The 17,045-nt window shown below is 45.6% G+C and overlaps 1 protein-coding gene across 1 annotated transcript; it reads right to left on the reverse strand.

Annotated features, from left to right (window-relative positions):
- Positions 1-6,542: 6,542 nt before the first annotated feature.
- On the reverse strand, positions 6,543-7,326 carry LOC140122951 (interleukin-17A-like). The gene is made up of 2 exons (XM_072144196.1): positions 7,076-7,326; positions 6,543-6,780 (listed from the first exon to the last, which is right to left on the reverse strand). Exons 1-2 carry the CDS (start codon positions 7,324-7,326, stop codon positions 6,543-6,545), a joined length of 489 nt encoding a protein of 162 aa, XP_072000297.1.
- Between the last annotated feature and the right edge of the window lie 9,719 nt (positions 7,327-17,045).

Below are 17,045 nucleotides of genomic sequence, written 5' to 3' on the forward strand. Positions count from 1 at the left end.
GGCAGCTCTTTCAACTGCCCCGGGGGTATGCAAGACCCTTGCTGATGCAAGGCAGAGCGGTTGTTGCGAATGCGTCCCACCATGTAGCTTGCAGCCTGTGTAGGGTCTGATCAGCCCCACAGCATGTCACTACATAACACAGGGGAACGCTGCAGCGGTAGAGTCTGCCTGGTAAGGCAGGAGTTAATTGTTTTATGTGATGTAATGTGTCAGCCAATCACATGTGTTATACCTTGTTTCTGTGAGCTGAGATGTAATTGGAAGAGTAGCCACCACCTGACCAGTGGGAGTAATAAAACCCCTGGTCAGGAAAGTTCTAGAGAGCAATTGGTCAGAAGAAGAGTTCTCTTTTTTTCAGATCAGAGTAGAGTGAAGAGTCAGTGCAGCCAGCACACCAGACCAGTGCAGGAGAGCTCAGCTCCTTGCCTGAGTGAAGTGAAGAGTTAGTCAGTGAGGAAAGGGATATCATCCTACCTTCAAGGGTGATATCTGAAGCAACCCAGGACAAGCTGAAGCATCCTACTAGGATACAGCTACCTCCCAGCCTGCCCTTGCATCCAGGCTGGTGATCTACTCCTGTGGCTCCCTCCATCTCCAGCATTCTACCATTTGTCAAGGCACGTTGCTACTGTTCCTGTCGGTTCCAATAAAGAACTGTAAGTTATTTTTGTTCTGCCTCCGTCTGGTCCCTTCTACTACGGCTGTCACCATCCCGGGGACACTATCCACCACACAGAGACTCATACTCCAGATACCAAAGGGTTGCCCCAGGGAGAACAGCTATAGTAGCCTCTCCCTCATCATTTCTTGCACACACCACCTGCTGGAGAGCTACCAGGCTGTAGGACAGCCCTCCGGTTCCCCATACCAAGCACCGTGACACTAGCATGCCTAGGCCGCAACCGCCAGCCATTCAGGTATTCCGGGCCCCGGCTGTCTCCAGGCCCCAAGAATAGGCTAAGCCCCGGTGGGGGATGTTGCACATAGATCGCGGGGTCATCAGTAACAAGCCCCAGAGTGTAATAACACATTCTCTGAGTGGGTGGAGTAAGGAGGACTCACAGACATTTTGTATAAGTGTGGGTGGAGCAGGAAGGACTCACAGGCTTACCCGATGAATACAAAAATTTAAAAAATTCTGAATCATGGAACCCAGGAAAAATACCATGAAGATTGGTCTCTCCTTTCTAATCCTTTATTACCACCAGACAGGAGAGGACTTTAGTTTTTTTGTATAATACAAAAAATTGCATAAATCTATTGAACTAATCTTGTCCACTGGAGATTACAAATGTCGAAACTCAAAGATCAATGTAACTAGCAGCGCATCTTTAATTCCCCTGCAGCGCCTCCAGAGGAAGAAAGGTGCATTACGCTGTTCCCCTTTCTATTAATGAGTTATCCCCATCCATCCCTGCCCTTCCCCCTATCCTCTTGGAAAGCCATAGAAATAACATTGCACAGAATTGGGCATAAATGAGCACAGCAGGGAGGGAAATGGGAACTGATTTAGATTGTATTCAGACTGATCTACACCATAGTAATCCTATAAGAAATCTGCAGGTGAGTGTTATTAGAGGAGACATTACACTCATTACCATGTGCTGTTATCTCTATGGGCCCAGATAATGCTGAGAGTTCTGATAAGTTACGGCCTCATTTGGGGAAGTGACGGAGATGTGACATAACAGAGCAGAGCTGGACAGTCCACACTGACTCCTCTCCCCATCATCACACTCCACGGGAACTTACCGAAACTGGGATGGAGACTCCAACCGGAGCAACAACTGGTATAAATAGGGAGATGGACAGGAACCAAAGAACCAGAACAGCAGATCCACTGATATCTACAGGAGAAGGAGAATGGTCCTTACAAGAACATCACTGGTGCTGGTGAGTATCAAAGCCTCCATTGTATAATAGTGTATAGAGGAAGGAGGATTATAGGAGAGATCCTGTGATCCTGACTCCATCACTCACTTATATCCGTCACATGATGTGTGATAGGACGCAGATCACAGGAGACATCAATGCAGAAGAGATGATGATGTGATGTTATTAGGATTCTCCTCCATGTTCTCCCTCTTATCCATCGCTCAGGCGGCCGTCCTGGTGTCCCTCTGCTCATCCGCCTTCCTACCAGAGGAGTCTCTGTCCCACCTGAATACTCAGGAAGGATCTAGGGATGAAGAGCTCCACCAGGAGACCAGAGGGAGATGTCCTGGAAGAAGGAGCCGCCGCTTGCCCTCCGCCATGACAGTGGACATTAGTCTCATAGACACCAACTACCTGGACAGCTTGGTGCAGATGGAGGACATCAATGCCCGCTCCTTATCACCCTGGGAATACAGGTAATGTCACACCTCACCTCATCTCACCGGTTACTGAATAGTCATAGAGACTTGTGGAACCTTCCAGATGCCTCCTATGAAAGGAAACTACTTTTTTTTTTCAGATTTTGATAGCTTTGAGAACCTTAGAAAGCATCAAGATAAGAAATATTCAGTAGAAAGAAAGAAAAAATCCCCAAATCTGCAAATTACACACAAGTTTCTGTCTGCAGCACATCTACTATACATGTACAGAGACCTGAGGAGCCATAGGGACACATTACTCACCACATGATGCGCCCAGTGTCATATATTATGTCTCTGACTTGTATTCTTCTCTTTCAGTCTGAACACAGATCCCAACAGATTCCCCTTTGTGATTTCTGAGGCCAATTGTCTCACTTTTGCTTGTGTAGACGCTGATGGCAATGACAGTCCAGAGCTGATGTCTTACCCCATCCAGCAGGAGGTGCTGGTCCTACGCCGGGAGCAGAAAGGCTGCGGCTTCTCCTATAGACTGGAGAGCGAGGAGGTGACACTGGGCTGTACATGTGTCCGGCCCAGGCTCCAACACATCTGAGGGACTGGGAATATATATATATATATGGATTGATACATTTTTTTGTAATATTTAAGTAATAAATAACAAGACATAAGACGCTAATTCTTGTCTATTGTGTTTTCTTGATACTTTTTGGGTTATAGTTTAGATACATGATCAAAGTTTGTGGTCAGACACATATCTTGCTATGTTGGTACGGGTCCAGTCTATTGTGGAACAGCTCCATGTTGGTATAGGCCAGTGCTGGCGATCCTATGGCACTGGTGCCAGAGGTTGCACTCTGAGCCCTCTTAGTGCCCTGCACAGAATTTACCAGACAGGACTGGAGGGATCCTCAGACCCAGGACATGAAGCATTTGGGTCTACCTGAGACTGCAGGAACATAAGGTGAGGACAGGGTCAGATTATCATTGGAGCCATTGAAGCTCCAGCTCTTGGCCCCACAATTCTTCTTGTTCAGGGAAGCTCCAATGGCAATTCTCCCACCTTCTGTCAATGATATCGGTGTCCTCAGGATCGTTGAAAGCTCTGGTATAGCACGGAGCAATAAGATTTTAATAATTTAATGCTAGAATTGCTGTGTTGGCACTTTGCAATAAATAGGCGGGTCTGGTTTGCATTTTGGGCACTCGGTCGCTAAAAGGTCCGCCATCACTGGTATAGACCATGCTTGTATAGGTCCACTCTATAGCGGAATAGGTCCATGATGTTAGTGGTCCATTGTATGGGGGATCAGGTCCGTGTTGGTATAGTCCATGCTTGTATAGGTCCATTCTATGGTAGAATAGGTCCATCATGTTAGTGGTCCATTGTATGGTGGATCAGGTCCGTGTTGGATCAGGTCCATTATGTTGAACTAGTTCTGGTCATTGTAATGGTCCATTATGGGTTAGGATTACATGCACTATACACATATATAATAATACTATGATAATAAGATATAGATGTCTTTTCTTACAAACATTTTATCACAAATTTTATAGAGTAAATTACCTTCATCCTTCATCTGTCCAAGCTCAGTGCCCCGGCCAGCGTGAGCTATAAATGCAGCCAAGAGGCCGGGTGCTGCTGTATTATACATACATGAGGGAGGTGCTGCTGTATTATACATACATGAGGGAGGCGCTGCTGTATTATACATACATGAGGGAGGTGCTTCTGTATTATACATACATGAGGGAGGTGCTGCTGCATTATACATACATGAGGGAGGTGCTGCTGTATTATACATACATGAGGGAGGTGCTTCTGTATTATACATACATGAGGGAGGTGCTGCTGTATTATACATACATGAGGGAGGTGCTGCTGTATTATACATACATGAGGGAGGTGCTGCTGTACTATACACACATGAGGGAGGTGCTGCTGTATTATACATACATGAGGGAGGTGCTGCTGTATTATACATACATGAGGGAGGTGCTTCTGTGCCGTATATATATATATATATATATATATTATTGACTATATATAATTAATCAATCATTATTATCAATAATGATGTAGTGGTTATACAGCAATATATAATCATTCTTGCAGCCATGCTGCTGTTTTATATGTACAGTATTCATAGGGGGGTGCTGTACTATATATTTATCAGGCGGTGCTGTTGTTCTTTATAGTCATTCATGAGGGGGGCTGCTTTACTATATATAACTATCATTGGGTATTCTCAAATGCGCAGTGTGTAGATGAAAGGAGCTGAAGACACCTTGATGTCAAATTCTGCAGTGATCTGTCACCGCCGCAAGAAGATTTCATGGTTCATACAGCTCATGTGTATTGTCAAATCGTAACTGTAAAGTTATTTGACACAAATAGTGTTAGCACAGCTGGAGAGAGCCTTTGAAAACAATTCCGATGATACCTGTATCCTGCTGCTAGCTTCTTCCTATCCTGAGATTTAGGGTTATTAGATATATGAGGATATCTGTAATATTCTCTCATCTTTTCCTGAAGTGGGCGGGACTTCCTGGTTGTGACATCAGCTATGGGCGGTGCCAATAGCACTCAGGGCATTCACGTGAACGTGTACAAACCACTCAGCCAATCAGGACACAGAATCAGTGTTACTGCTTGTACAGAGATCTAGTGCAGAGTGAGGCAGGGAAGACACAGAGCACTGGAGCTCCGCATCATATTGGAATCTACTACAGCACAAAGAAAAAGGTATATTAAGGATATATTCACATGTGGCATTAACGCATCAGAACAGCTGAGAAGAGGAGATAGCTGTTAACATTGCATTTACAGAATGCATATGTTAACACAGTGTTAACACATGTGCTATTATATGTTAACATAGTGTCAACACATGTGCTTATTAATGCAATGTAAACGCATGTGTTGAAATAATGTTAACATGTTAGCATATGTTAAAATATGTTTTGTTAACTCAGTGTTAAAAGCTATATAATCAGGCAAATCTTCTCTTCTCAGCTGTTCAGAGGTGTTTGAAAACGTGAAAAATGTGTTACTGCCACGTGTGAATGCACCCTAAAACATGTCCACCTACACTATAGAACATAGGAATAAAAAGATGAACACAAAGCAGTATCACAGTATGTGTACATATATATATACAAACAGTGAAACCTCTCCAGAAAACCACCTCCGTATTTTTTGCCATTAAAATGTATGGAAGCTGCCCCCTGTCTGCAGACCGGTCCTGTACACAGAGACCTGCTCAGAGGTATACACTGCGCTGTGTGTGCAGGATCTGATCCATTCATGAGAACTGATGGGGAACCTGAGCCCTGTCTTTATTTTTGCCCTTAAACTTTCATACATTCCCATTTCTACTATATCCAAACACAAACAGCACTGCTACATACCATTCCTTGCATGTAATTGGAGAACCTGAAGCATGTGATTAGTCACATGCTTATGACATCCCAACAGGTCCTGCAGCTGCCGGGAGCTTTTACTGATAAAGAGCATGCATGTGCTAGTAACCCCTCCCAACAACACCCACCCATCGTCCTCTCCTCCGTCTAGCTACGGATTCCCATGGCAACCAACCACACAAAGACAACCAGAGAGATATCGTACTGCTAGCTTCTAGCCTGTTAGCTGACAAACGGCTGCAGATAGGTAGTGAGTGTATATTACAGAATTGCTTATTTTGGGTTGATGCAGAGCTAGGCAAATGTTTTTAAACTTTACAGTTGCACTTTTGGTCTAATGAGCAGGATGGGGGCGGTGCGGGAGGTTGAAGTATATTAGGCTCCAATTCAATATTGGAGTCTTGCTACACCACTGTATACAGTAAGATATAGACTGAGGACTAAGCAGCTAAATAAATGTTTATTCATACAAATAATCATTATGCAGAATATTTCCTTAAAATATAATAATATAAAATATAATAAAATACTATATAATAAATAAATAAATTACAAAGGGAAAAAATAACACTATTCTTCACAAATTACTCATTGTTATTATAGCAACAGTTCGTTTAAATAAAGTAATAAATACTGAAGCCCACGACAAGCCAGAAGATTGCTCCCATTTTGTAGCTTTCACTAGGGCTGTGATAATCCTGGTTGTGTGGAGCAGCCATTAACGTCCTGTGATTGGTCTCCAGGGGTGATGAGGATGTTTCCACAGTCCTGACCCATGAGGTTCTGGTACAATGTTGTCTCCTATTTCAGGTGCTGGATGATGGGCCGGACACAGGTGCAGCCCACGGTGACCAGCTGCTTGTCCAGCTTATAGACGGGGACACATCCTCTCATCTCACCATGCAGGACCAGGATCTCCTGTCTGATGGGGACTGAGTTCATGCTGAGGTCCACATTCCCCTCAGGGTCCACACAGCCGTGGTGGAGACATCTGGCCTCATTGATGACCACAGGAACCCGGTTATGGTCCACATTAGAGCTGGGGGGGAAAGAGATGATCAGAAATTAGATTGGAGCAATAAACAGCTGATAATTTAGTCCCAGATGAATTTATTGTTTGACCTCGTCCTAAATTTCCTGGGAAGACAATGTTTATATGTCAAAGACCTTCCTGGGATCTTCAGGTCACATTATTTCCAGGATGTTTATTGGAAAAAATTAATGAAGTCCATTATAAGCCATGAAGATGGTTTAAGTGCCACCAGTGTCCCCAGTATGAGGCATCTTGCAGTTCAGGTGTGAACAGAGTCATATTATCACCTCCTTATAGTTACCTGTATTCCCATGGAGACATGGAGCGGCTCCTCACACTTTCCATCATCATCTGAGCAGAACTTCTGCTGCTGACCCTCATATCCACCTTCACACGGGAAGGAAATGTGGTGTCCACAGGAAATGGACAATCCCCCCCGGACACTGGAGGGACATCCCACCCTTCTGTACCAGGTATCTCCTCGTCTCTTCCATGGACACAAGAGCTGAGGCTCAGAAGAAACCACGAGACGAGAACCTGAGGAGAATTCATATTACATGTGTTATGGAAGTCTCTCCATCATATACTGTCCATGTCCCACCATACACTAGACTAAGAGATCGCAGGGGTCATTGTACATATGGGGGCAGGTCACCTTCTCATTTATCTGTAGAAACCCCTGATCTATATATCTATAGAAATGTTCTCTGTGGGACATTAGAGAAACCTCCCTGATCTGTGGGTCACATCTGCTCCATAGAGATGTAGAGGGGTCGGCGTTCTTACCATTGATGTTCTGGGGGCGGCCATTGTTCTCCTAGATGAGCTCTGGTGAGGTTCTGCTGGAGGACTGTGCTGTGATGCTGGATCCAGGACCCATTATATAGGAGTCACAGGGGTTTCTGGCCTTTCCTGAAATTCTCATTCCCTGATACTCAGGTTTCTATTAATTTCTTTGTAAAATAATTTTAATCTTTGGGAAATTAATAGGAAATATTGTGAGAATGTAAAGGTCAGGAACATCTCTCATTATGGAATCCCTTAATCATTGATTAACCAGGAGAGTGGACACAATACTATTACTCTCCTGGTTATCTGGAGCTGATAGAGATAAGGAGAGTCATAAACCTGAGCCCCGGAGTGTAATAACACATTCTCTGAGTGGGCGGAGTAAGGAGGACTCACAGACATTTTGTATAAGTGGGGGAGGAGCAGGAAGGACTCACAGGCTTACCCAATTAATTAAAATTGAGAAAATTCTGAATCATGGAACCCAGGAAAAATACCATGAAGATTGGCCTCTCCTTTCTAAGCCTTTATTACCACCAGACAGGAGAGGACGTTAATTTTTTTGTAGAATACAAAAAATGGCATAAATCTATTGAACTAATCTTGTCCACTGGTCATTCCAAATGTCGAAACTCAAAGATCAATGTATCTAGAAGCAAATATTTAATTCTCCTGCAGCGCCTCCAGAGGAAGAAAGGTGCATTACACTGTTCCCATTTCTATTAATGAGTTATTCCCTTCCATCCCTGCCCTTCCCCCTATCCTCTTGGCAATCTATAGAACTAACATTGCACAGAATTGGGCATAAATGAGCAGAGCAGGGAGGGAAATGGGAACTGATTTAGATTGTATTCAGACTGATCTACACCATAGTAATCCTATAAGAAATCTCCAGGTGAGTGTTATTAGAGGAGACATTACACTCATTACCATGTGCTGTTATCTCTATGGGCCCAGATAAGTGCTGAGAGTTCTGATAAGTTACGGCCTCATTTGGGGAAGTGACGGAGATGTGACCCTGGAGTCTCTGGGATATAATGTGACATAACAGAGCAGAGCTGGACAGTCCACACTGACTCCTCTCCCCATCATCACACTCCACGGGAACTTACCGAAACTGGGATGGAGACTCCACCCGGAGCAACAACTGGTATAAATAGGCAGATGGACAGGAACCAAAGAACCAGAACAGCAGATCCACTGATATCTACAGGAGAAGGAGAATGGTCCTTATAAGATCATCACTGGTGCTGGTGAGTATCAAAGCCTCCATTGTATAATAGTGTATAGAGGAAGGAGGATTATAGGAGAGATCCTGTGATCCTGACTCCATCACTCACTTATATCAGTCACATGATGTGTGATAGGACGTAGATCACAGGAGACATCAATGCAGAAGAGATGATGATGTGATGTTATTAGGATTCTCCTCCATGTTCTCCCTCTTATCCATCCCTCAGGCGGCCGTCCTGGTGTCCCTCTGCTCATCCGCCTTCCTACCAGAGGAGTCTCTGTCCCACCTGAATACTCAGGAAGGATCTAGGGATGAAGAGCTCCACCAGGAGACCAGAGGGAGATGTCCTGGAAGAAGGAGCCGCCGCTTGCCCTCCGCCATGACAGTGGACATTAGTCTCATAGACACCAACTACCTGGACAGCTTGGTGCAGATGGAGGACATCAATGGCCGCTCCTTGTCACCCTGGGAATACAGGTAATGTCACACCTCACCTCATCTCACCGGTTACTGAATAGTCATAGAGACTTGTGGAACCTTCCAGATGCCAAATATGGAAGGAAATTACATTTTCTTCAAATTTTGATAGCTCTGAGAACCTTAGAAAGCATCAAGAGAAGAAATATTCAGCAGAAAGAAAGAAAAAATCCTCAAATCTGCAAATTACACACAAGTTTCTGCCTGCAGCACATCTACTATACATGTCCAGAGACCTGAGGAGCCATAGGGACACATTACTCACCACATGATGCGCCCAGTGTCATATATTATGTCTCTGACTTGTATTCTTCTCTTTCAGTCTGAACACAGATCCCAACAGATTCCCCTTTGTGATTTCCGAGGCCAATTGTCTCACTTTTGCTTGTGTAGACGCTGATGGCAATGACAGTCCAGAGCTGATGTCTTACCCCATCCAGCAGGAGGTGCTGGTCCTACGCCGGGAGCAGAAAGGCTGCGGCTTCTCCTATAGACTGGAGAGCGAGGAGGTGACACTGGGCTGTACATGTGTCCGGCCCAGGCTCCAACACATCTGAGGGACTGTCATACATTTACAAATACATTGCTGCTGTACATTAACTTTTTGGAATATTTCCTAATAAATCACCAAAAAAATCACCAAAATTCTTGTCTATTGTGTTGTTTCAAGTCATGTTCTAATAATACAACCAAATGAAATTAATCAGTAGGTGTGCACACTGTCCATTATTACCCACATACATAGAACAGCAATTTTAGTAGGTGGCACTAAGTTTAAAACATAAAATTTATCATCAATCTAAAAATTCAATGCTAAAAAGTAACACATCAAAGACTCCTGAGGAAATAGATGTGCAGATATCAGCCCCGGGATAGGATGTCACAACTAGGTAAGATATGCAAATCACTACAATAATTTGGGTGAACTACCCCCATATCACGGACAAAGAAACTCTTACTGTGATTCTGGTGAGTCTTGTAGACCAAGTCAGGAGCTAATTTGGCTTTCAAGGTGAAGAAATGTGCACAATGCGGTATGAGTGTCTACAGGGGTGTACCAAGGCTGTCTGATGCCTGAGGCGAGCCATAGAAAGACGCCCCCCCCTCCTGCCTCCCGAACATATATGTAATATTTCAGGGAGTGTCAGGACCAGATCCATCATATTGGTTTGGTGTGAAAATACAGCAATGCAAAATGCATACAGTGTACCGCCATGTAGTATAAAATGCATACAGCATGCCGCCATGTTGTATAAAATGCATACAGAATATCGCCATGTGGTATAAAATGCATACAGAATATGGCCATGTAGTATAAAATGCATACAGCGGCCCCCCCATCTAGTATAACATGCATACAGAATATGGCCATGTAGTATAAAATGCATACAGAGTACCGCCATGTAGTATAAAATGCATACAGAGTACCGCCATGTAGTATAAAATGCATACAGAGTACCGTCATGTAGTATAAAATACATACAGAGTACCGCCATGTAGTATAAAATGCATACAGAGTACCGCCATGTAGTATAAAAAACATACAGAGTACCGCCATGTAGTATAAAAAACATACAGCATATCGCCATGTAGTATAACATACATACAGCATATCGCCATGTAGTATATAATGCATACAGCATATCGCCATGTAGTACAAAATACATGTAGTGTACCGCCATGTAGAATAAAACGCATACAGCGTACAGCCGTGTAGTATAAAATGCATAGGGAATATCGCCATGTAGTATAAAATGCATACGGAATACATATATACACATATAAACACATACATATACACATTACATATACACATTACATACACACATCACATACATAGACACAGATAAACTTACTTTATTTTCTTTTATTCTCCAGGAAGGTTCTCCAGGAGTGGAGGGGGGAGCTGGGCGGAGCGGAGGAGGGGGGGAGGGGAGCGGAGTGGAGGAGAGGGGGAGCGGAGTGGAGGAGAGGGGGGGCGGAGTGGAGGAGAGGGGGGGCGGACCGGAGCATAGCGGAGGAAGGGGGGAACGGAGCATAGCGGAGGAACGGGGAGAGATGAACGGGACAGAGGGAGCGGAGGGAAGTGGAGGAGAGGGGGAGAGCGGAGCGGAGATGAACGGGACAGAGGGAGCGGAGGGAAGTGGAGGAGAGCGGAGGAGGGGGAGAGCGGAGATGAATTGGGACAGAGGGAGCGGAGTGGAGGAGAGCGGAGGAGGGGGAGAGCGGAGCGGAGATGAAAGGGACAGAGGGAGTGGAGTGGAGGAGAGCGGAGGAGGGGGAGAGCGGAGCGGAGATGAAAGGGACAGAGGGAGCGGAGCAGACAGCTGCTCAGGAAGATGTAAAAGCGGGTAAAAGGATGTGCCAGCCGGCATGAAGGGGGGGGGGGGTGTCAGCCTGGGCGGGCGGCAGCACGATCCAGTGGGCGGCAGCACGGCATCACGGGTGGGGGTTCCACCGACACCATAGGCAGACTGGCGGGTGGCAGCATGGACGGGCGGGCACACAATGCCGCCCCCTCATCCAGCAGGTGGCGCGCCGCCTGCGGCGAGATTCTCAACTCGCCTCATGGCAGGTGCGCCCCTGAGTGTCTATTCTGCCCCTGAATTACCCATGTCTATAGCTCCTGTCTTATAAGGACGGTCCCGAAACTGTCCCCAGTTGTGATTTGTGCCCCAGATATCTCCCTAAAGGAACTTAAATTAGCTTCTGACTTGGTCTACAGAACTCCCCAGAATCACGTTAAGAGTTTCTTTGTCTGCCTATAGGGGTAGTTCATCCAAATTCTGGTAGTGTATGAAGTTACTGGTGATGTATTGCTGTATGTCACCTGCTTGTGAGGTGCTATCCCGGGTCTGATACCTGCACATCTATTCCTGGAGTCATTCCATGTGTTACTTTTTAGTATTGAACTTTCATTGTTGGATTAACCCTTTCGTGACCAATTGTCATTGGTGCGTGAATGTCCGGGTCAATTTTTAAGATTCTGTTATTCACTTATATCATAAAAAAATTTTCCTTTGTTTTTTTTATAGCCTGTGAGACTTTAACCGGATAGGATAGTTTTATTGATCCAGCATTATTCCTTCACCCTTTCCCAGGTTCAGCTGCAGTTACAGAGGGTGCATGTACTTCTGCAAAGTGAAAGTTTCCTGCAGCTTCTCCTATATTATGCCTTTAGCTGACAGGGCTCACTTCAAACACCTATATCTCCTGAACCCTGGCTCCTAGAAACACAGTTTTACTGTCATATTAAAAGGAAGAGTCTGATATGTGGATTGTGCATGGATGCTTAATATAACCGGCAAAATCCACTCTTAAAGTTACAATCGGGGAATAGAAAGCTGTACATAAAAATCATTTTTTAGTACAACTTTAAGAGTGGTTTTGTTAAGTATCCATACACAATCGATTCTTCTGTTTAAAATTATATGAAAATTGTGCTTCTAGGTGCCAGGGTTCAGGAGATATGGCCACTTGAAGCTGGTCAATGTCAAGATGTTTTTAGACGTCCTTTCTGCACGGGCATGTACAAAAAGGAGGAACATAGCCGTAAGGGGAAAGGTAACTTTAGATACAGAACAGCGGTAAGTAAGTTGTTTTATAAGTAGGCTCTAGGGACTGTAATACTTTTGGAATTCGGGAAGCCTGAGTCCGTATTCACATTTCTATAGAAGCTGCAAATGGCCAGGTCAAAAGTCAGATATGACTGGGACAAGAAGATAAGAGAACATCCGCAATCAGAGAAGACGTTATCTTTGAGCCACAAACTTTTTAGAATAGATGTAATTTCTTCAATGTCAGTGTGTAAGGACCAGCCCGTTAGTCAGGATTCTTTAACCATGGAGACACACGGATCAACATTAAAGCTGCGTACAAAAACCACAGGATTTACAAAGTTGTTTAAAAAAATATTACAGTAATAAAAAGAAATTGCAAAAGTTTATATATTTTGCCAAATTTTTTTATGTTCTTTTATTCCATACAATGACACATAGACAGAGGAATAAATAGTTTTAATGATTTGGTAATAAATACATAATAATACAATAAGCAATAAATATTCAAATATTCTAAATATTCAGACAAAAATCTGCTGCTGTAGTTACTCCAATTCTGTAACTTGCCATAGGAAATGATAAGTAGAATGGGAGATATGAACACGGCAGGACACATGAGGCGTCTCTTATTTCAGGTAGTGGACGATGGGCCGGACACAGGTGCAGCCCACGGTGACCAGCTGCTTGTCCAGCTTATAGACGGGGACACATCCTCTCATCTCACCATGCAGGACCAGGATCTCCTGTCTGATGGGGACTGAGTTCATGCTGAGGTCCACATTCCCCTCAGGGTCCACACAGCCGTGGTGGAGACATCTGGCCTCATTGATGACCGCAGGGATTCTGTTATGGTCCACGTCAGGGCTGGGGGGGGGGGGGAGGGCAAAGTAATAAATGTAATTGTAGTTTCAGTCTAAATATTTTCATACAGTTTTTAATTTTTAAAGAAAAGCGGCTGTTCTCAAATAAAGGAAATATGTTTTCAGGCGAGTATATTCAACTGCTCGTAGGTAAGTATTTATGACTGTTGGCTACTTTTGGTAACTGCTGGCTACTGTGGGGCATCACTGTGACTACTGGCTACTGGGAGGATCACTGTGATGACTGGCTACTGATACCATCACTGTGACTACTGGCTACAGTGGGGCATCACTGTGACTACTGGCTACAGTGGGGCATCACTGTGACTACTGGCTACAGTGGGGCATCACTGTGACTACTGGCTACAGTGGGGCATCACTGTGACTACTGGCTACTGTGGGGCATCACTGTGACTCCTGGCTACTGTGGGGCATCACTGTGACTCCTGGCTACTGTGGGGCATCCCTGTGACTACTGGCTACTGGGAGGATCCCTGTGACTACTGGCTACTGGGAGGATCCCTGTGACTACTGGCTACTGGGAGGATCCCTGTGACTACTGGCTACTGTGGGGCATCACTGTGACTACTGGCTACTGGGAGGATCCCTGTGACTACTGGCTACTGTGGGGCATCACTGTGACTACTGGCTACTGGGGGGATCCCTGTGAATGCTGGCTACTCTTAGCATCACTGTGACTACTGGCTACTGTGGGAAATCACTGTGACTACTGGCTACCATTGGGCATCACTGTGACTACTGTTTACTGGGTGGATCCCTGTGACAACTGGCTACTGGGGGTATCACTGTGACTGCTGGGTGCATCAGTGTGACTACTGGCTACTGGGAGCAACAGTGTGACTACTGGGGGCATCACTGTGACTGCTGGGGGCATTAGTGTGACTGCTGGTTATTGGGAGTATTCATGTGAATACTGGCTACTGTGGGCATTTCTGTGACTATTGGTTACTTCGGGCATCATTGTGACCACTAGCTACTGGGGGGCATTTCTGCGACTATTGGTTACTGGGGGCATTCCTGTGTTACTGGCTACTGTGGACATCATTGTGACCACTAACTACTGGGGGGCATTCCTGTGACTATTGGCTACTGGGGGAATTCCTGTGACTGCTGGTTACTGATAGCATTATTGTGACCACTAGCTACTGGGGGGCATTCCTGTGATTACTGGGGGCATTACTGTGACAACCGGCTACTGGGGGCAGGTGTTGTGACTACTCTGAAGATCACTGTGACTACTGGCTGCATCACTCTGGCTACTAGGGGCATCACCGTGACTACTGACTAATTGGGGCAAGTGCTGTGACTACTGGGAGGGCTACTCCCTGTGACTACTGGTTACTGGGGGCATCACTGTGACTACTGGATATTTACATTTTGCTTCCTGCTGGGCTAGTGTAAAAAGAGAAAATTTATATCTGTTGGCCAAAAAGTTGAACACAACGTAAGCTTGTTCTCCTGTGTTTGCTGGAAAGGAACAAGCTATGGATAGCTCAGATGTTTCTGTAATGACTGAGCACCACATATTATAAGTGCTCTGCCCAGTCATTATGGGAAGCCCCTGAGGCATCCGGTGCCCCCCACTGCCCTCCAGCCCTCCTGACTAAAGAATATCTACCTGTTGTATTCCCAAGGAGAGATGGAGCGACCCTTGATGTTGTTGGTCATTAACTGTGCAGAACCTTCACTGCTGATCTTCATATCCACCTTCACACGTGGCGGAAACGTGGCATCCGGTGTGAATGGACAATCACCCCAGGACACTGGAGGGACATCCCACCCATCAGCTCTGGGTACATGCCCTCCCCCCCCCAGTGATACTGAGGCTGAGGCTCAAAAATAGCAAAGCTGAAAAAACCTGTGGAAAGCATCAAGAAGGATCAGCACAAAAAGTCTCACTTTAAGTTCTAACTTAAGTTCTTATTTCCTAGTCTGAAGACACCTCGGCTTCTTTGTGAGCCTCACTAAGATCTGTAGTTACTCTTTTTAGCTGGTGAAAGATTATGTTATGCTAATTGAAAACAATTCTGAATACTGCCACTGCTTTATAAAACTTTATTTCACATTACCTGGCTCCCTGCCAGCAGTGTGTGGTCATGGGGGAGGGAACAGCTGCAGCCTGTGTGTGCCTGTATCTCCTCATGCATTCTTCCTCTCTTCCGCACTTTCCTCCGCCCCCTCCCATTCCTTATCAATGCAAAGGAGGGGGAGGGAGCTGGATGAATGAGTAGAGGAAGAAAACATGAGGTGACTGAGACACCGGCACACACAGGGTGCTGCTATACTACCCCACCCCTGCACTCCCAGGACTCACTACACACTTCTAAAAATGACATTCCCGGTGACAGGTTCACTTTATCCTACAGGTTTGTAGCTTCCCCTAGTTTACGGAAGGTGTGTCCTCACACTGCTGTGCTCTCTGCTATCTTCAGGCATTGTTATGATCGGTCCCAGGAGAGATGTTTTATCATACCTTAGTGTTATTATTGTTATGATATTAGCAATAGGACAGTGAAACACGGAGTTACATTCCAGGATTGTAGCTTCTCAAAGTTCACTTTTTTTAAACCCTTCACTGTTGTGCTCTGTGCTCTCAGCTTCAAACAGATATGTGCCAAAAATATATACTCGAGTATAAGACTAGTTTTTCAGGATAAGGGGGCAGGAAGCCAGCCTATATACTCCAGGGGGCTGGCTGGCTATATACTCCAGGGGGCTGGCAGGCTATATACTCCAGGGGGCTGGCAGGCTATATACTCCAGGGAGCTGGCAGGCTATATACTGCAGGGGGCTGGCTGGCTATATACTCCAGGGGGCTGGCAGGCTATATACTCCAGGGGGCTGGCAGGCTATATACTGCAGGGGGCTGGCTGGCTATATACTCCAGGGGGCTGGCTGGCTATATACTCCAGGGGGCTGGCAGGCTATATACTCCAGGGGGCTGGCAGGCTATATACTCCAGGGGGCTGGCAGGCTATATACTCCAGGGGGCTGGCTGGCTATATACCCAGGGGGCTGGCAGGCTATATACTCCAGGGGGCTGGCAGGCTATATACTCCAGTGGGATGGCAGGCTATATACTCCAGGGGGCTGGCAGGCTATATACTCCAGGGGGCTGGCAGGCTAAATACTACAGGGGGCTGGCTGGCTATATACCCAGGGGGCTGGCAGGCTATATACTCCAGGGGGCTGGCAGGCTATATACTCCAGTGGGATGGCAGGCTATATACTCCAGGGGGCTGGCAGGCTATATACTCCAGGGGGCTGGCAGGCTATATACTCCAGGGGGCTTGCAGGTTGTATACTGGGGGGGGGGCTGTGACCAATGAA

This window comes from Engystomops pustulosus, chromosome 3 (assembly GCF_040894005.1).
Source record: "Engystomops pustulosus chromosome 3, aEngPut4.maternal, whole genome shotgun sequence".
Lineage (NCBI taxonomy): Eukaryota > Metazoa > Chordata > Amphibia > Anura > Leptodactylidae > Engystomops > Engystomops pustulosus.

Coding starts and splice junctions, on each gene's coding strand:
- LOC140122951 (XM_072144196.1), bottom strand. CDS start 7,326: ATGAATTCTCCTCAGGTTCTCGTCTCGTGGTTTCTTCTGAGCCTCAGC. Junction 6,781..7,075: donor ATGTCTCCATGGGAATACAG/GTAACTATAAGG, acceptor TTTCCCCCCCAG/CTCTAATGTGGACCATAACC.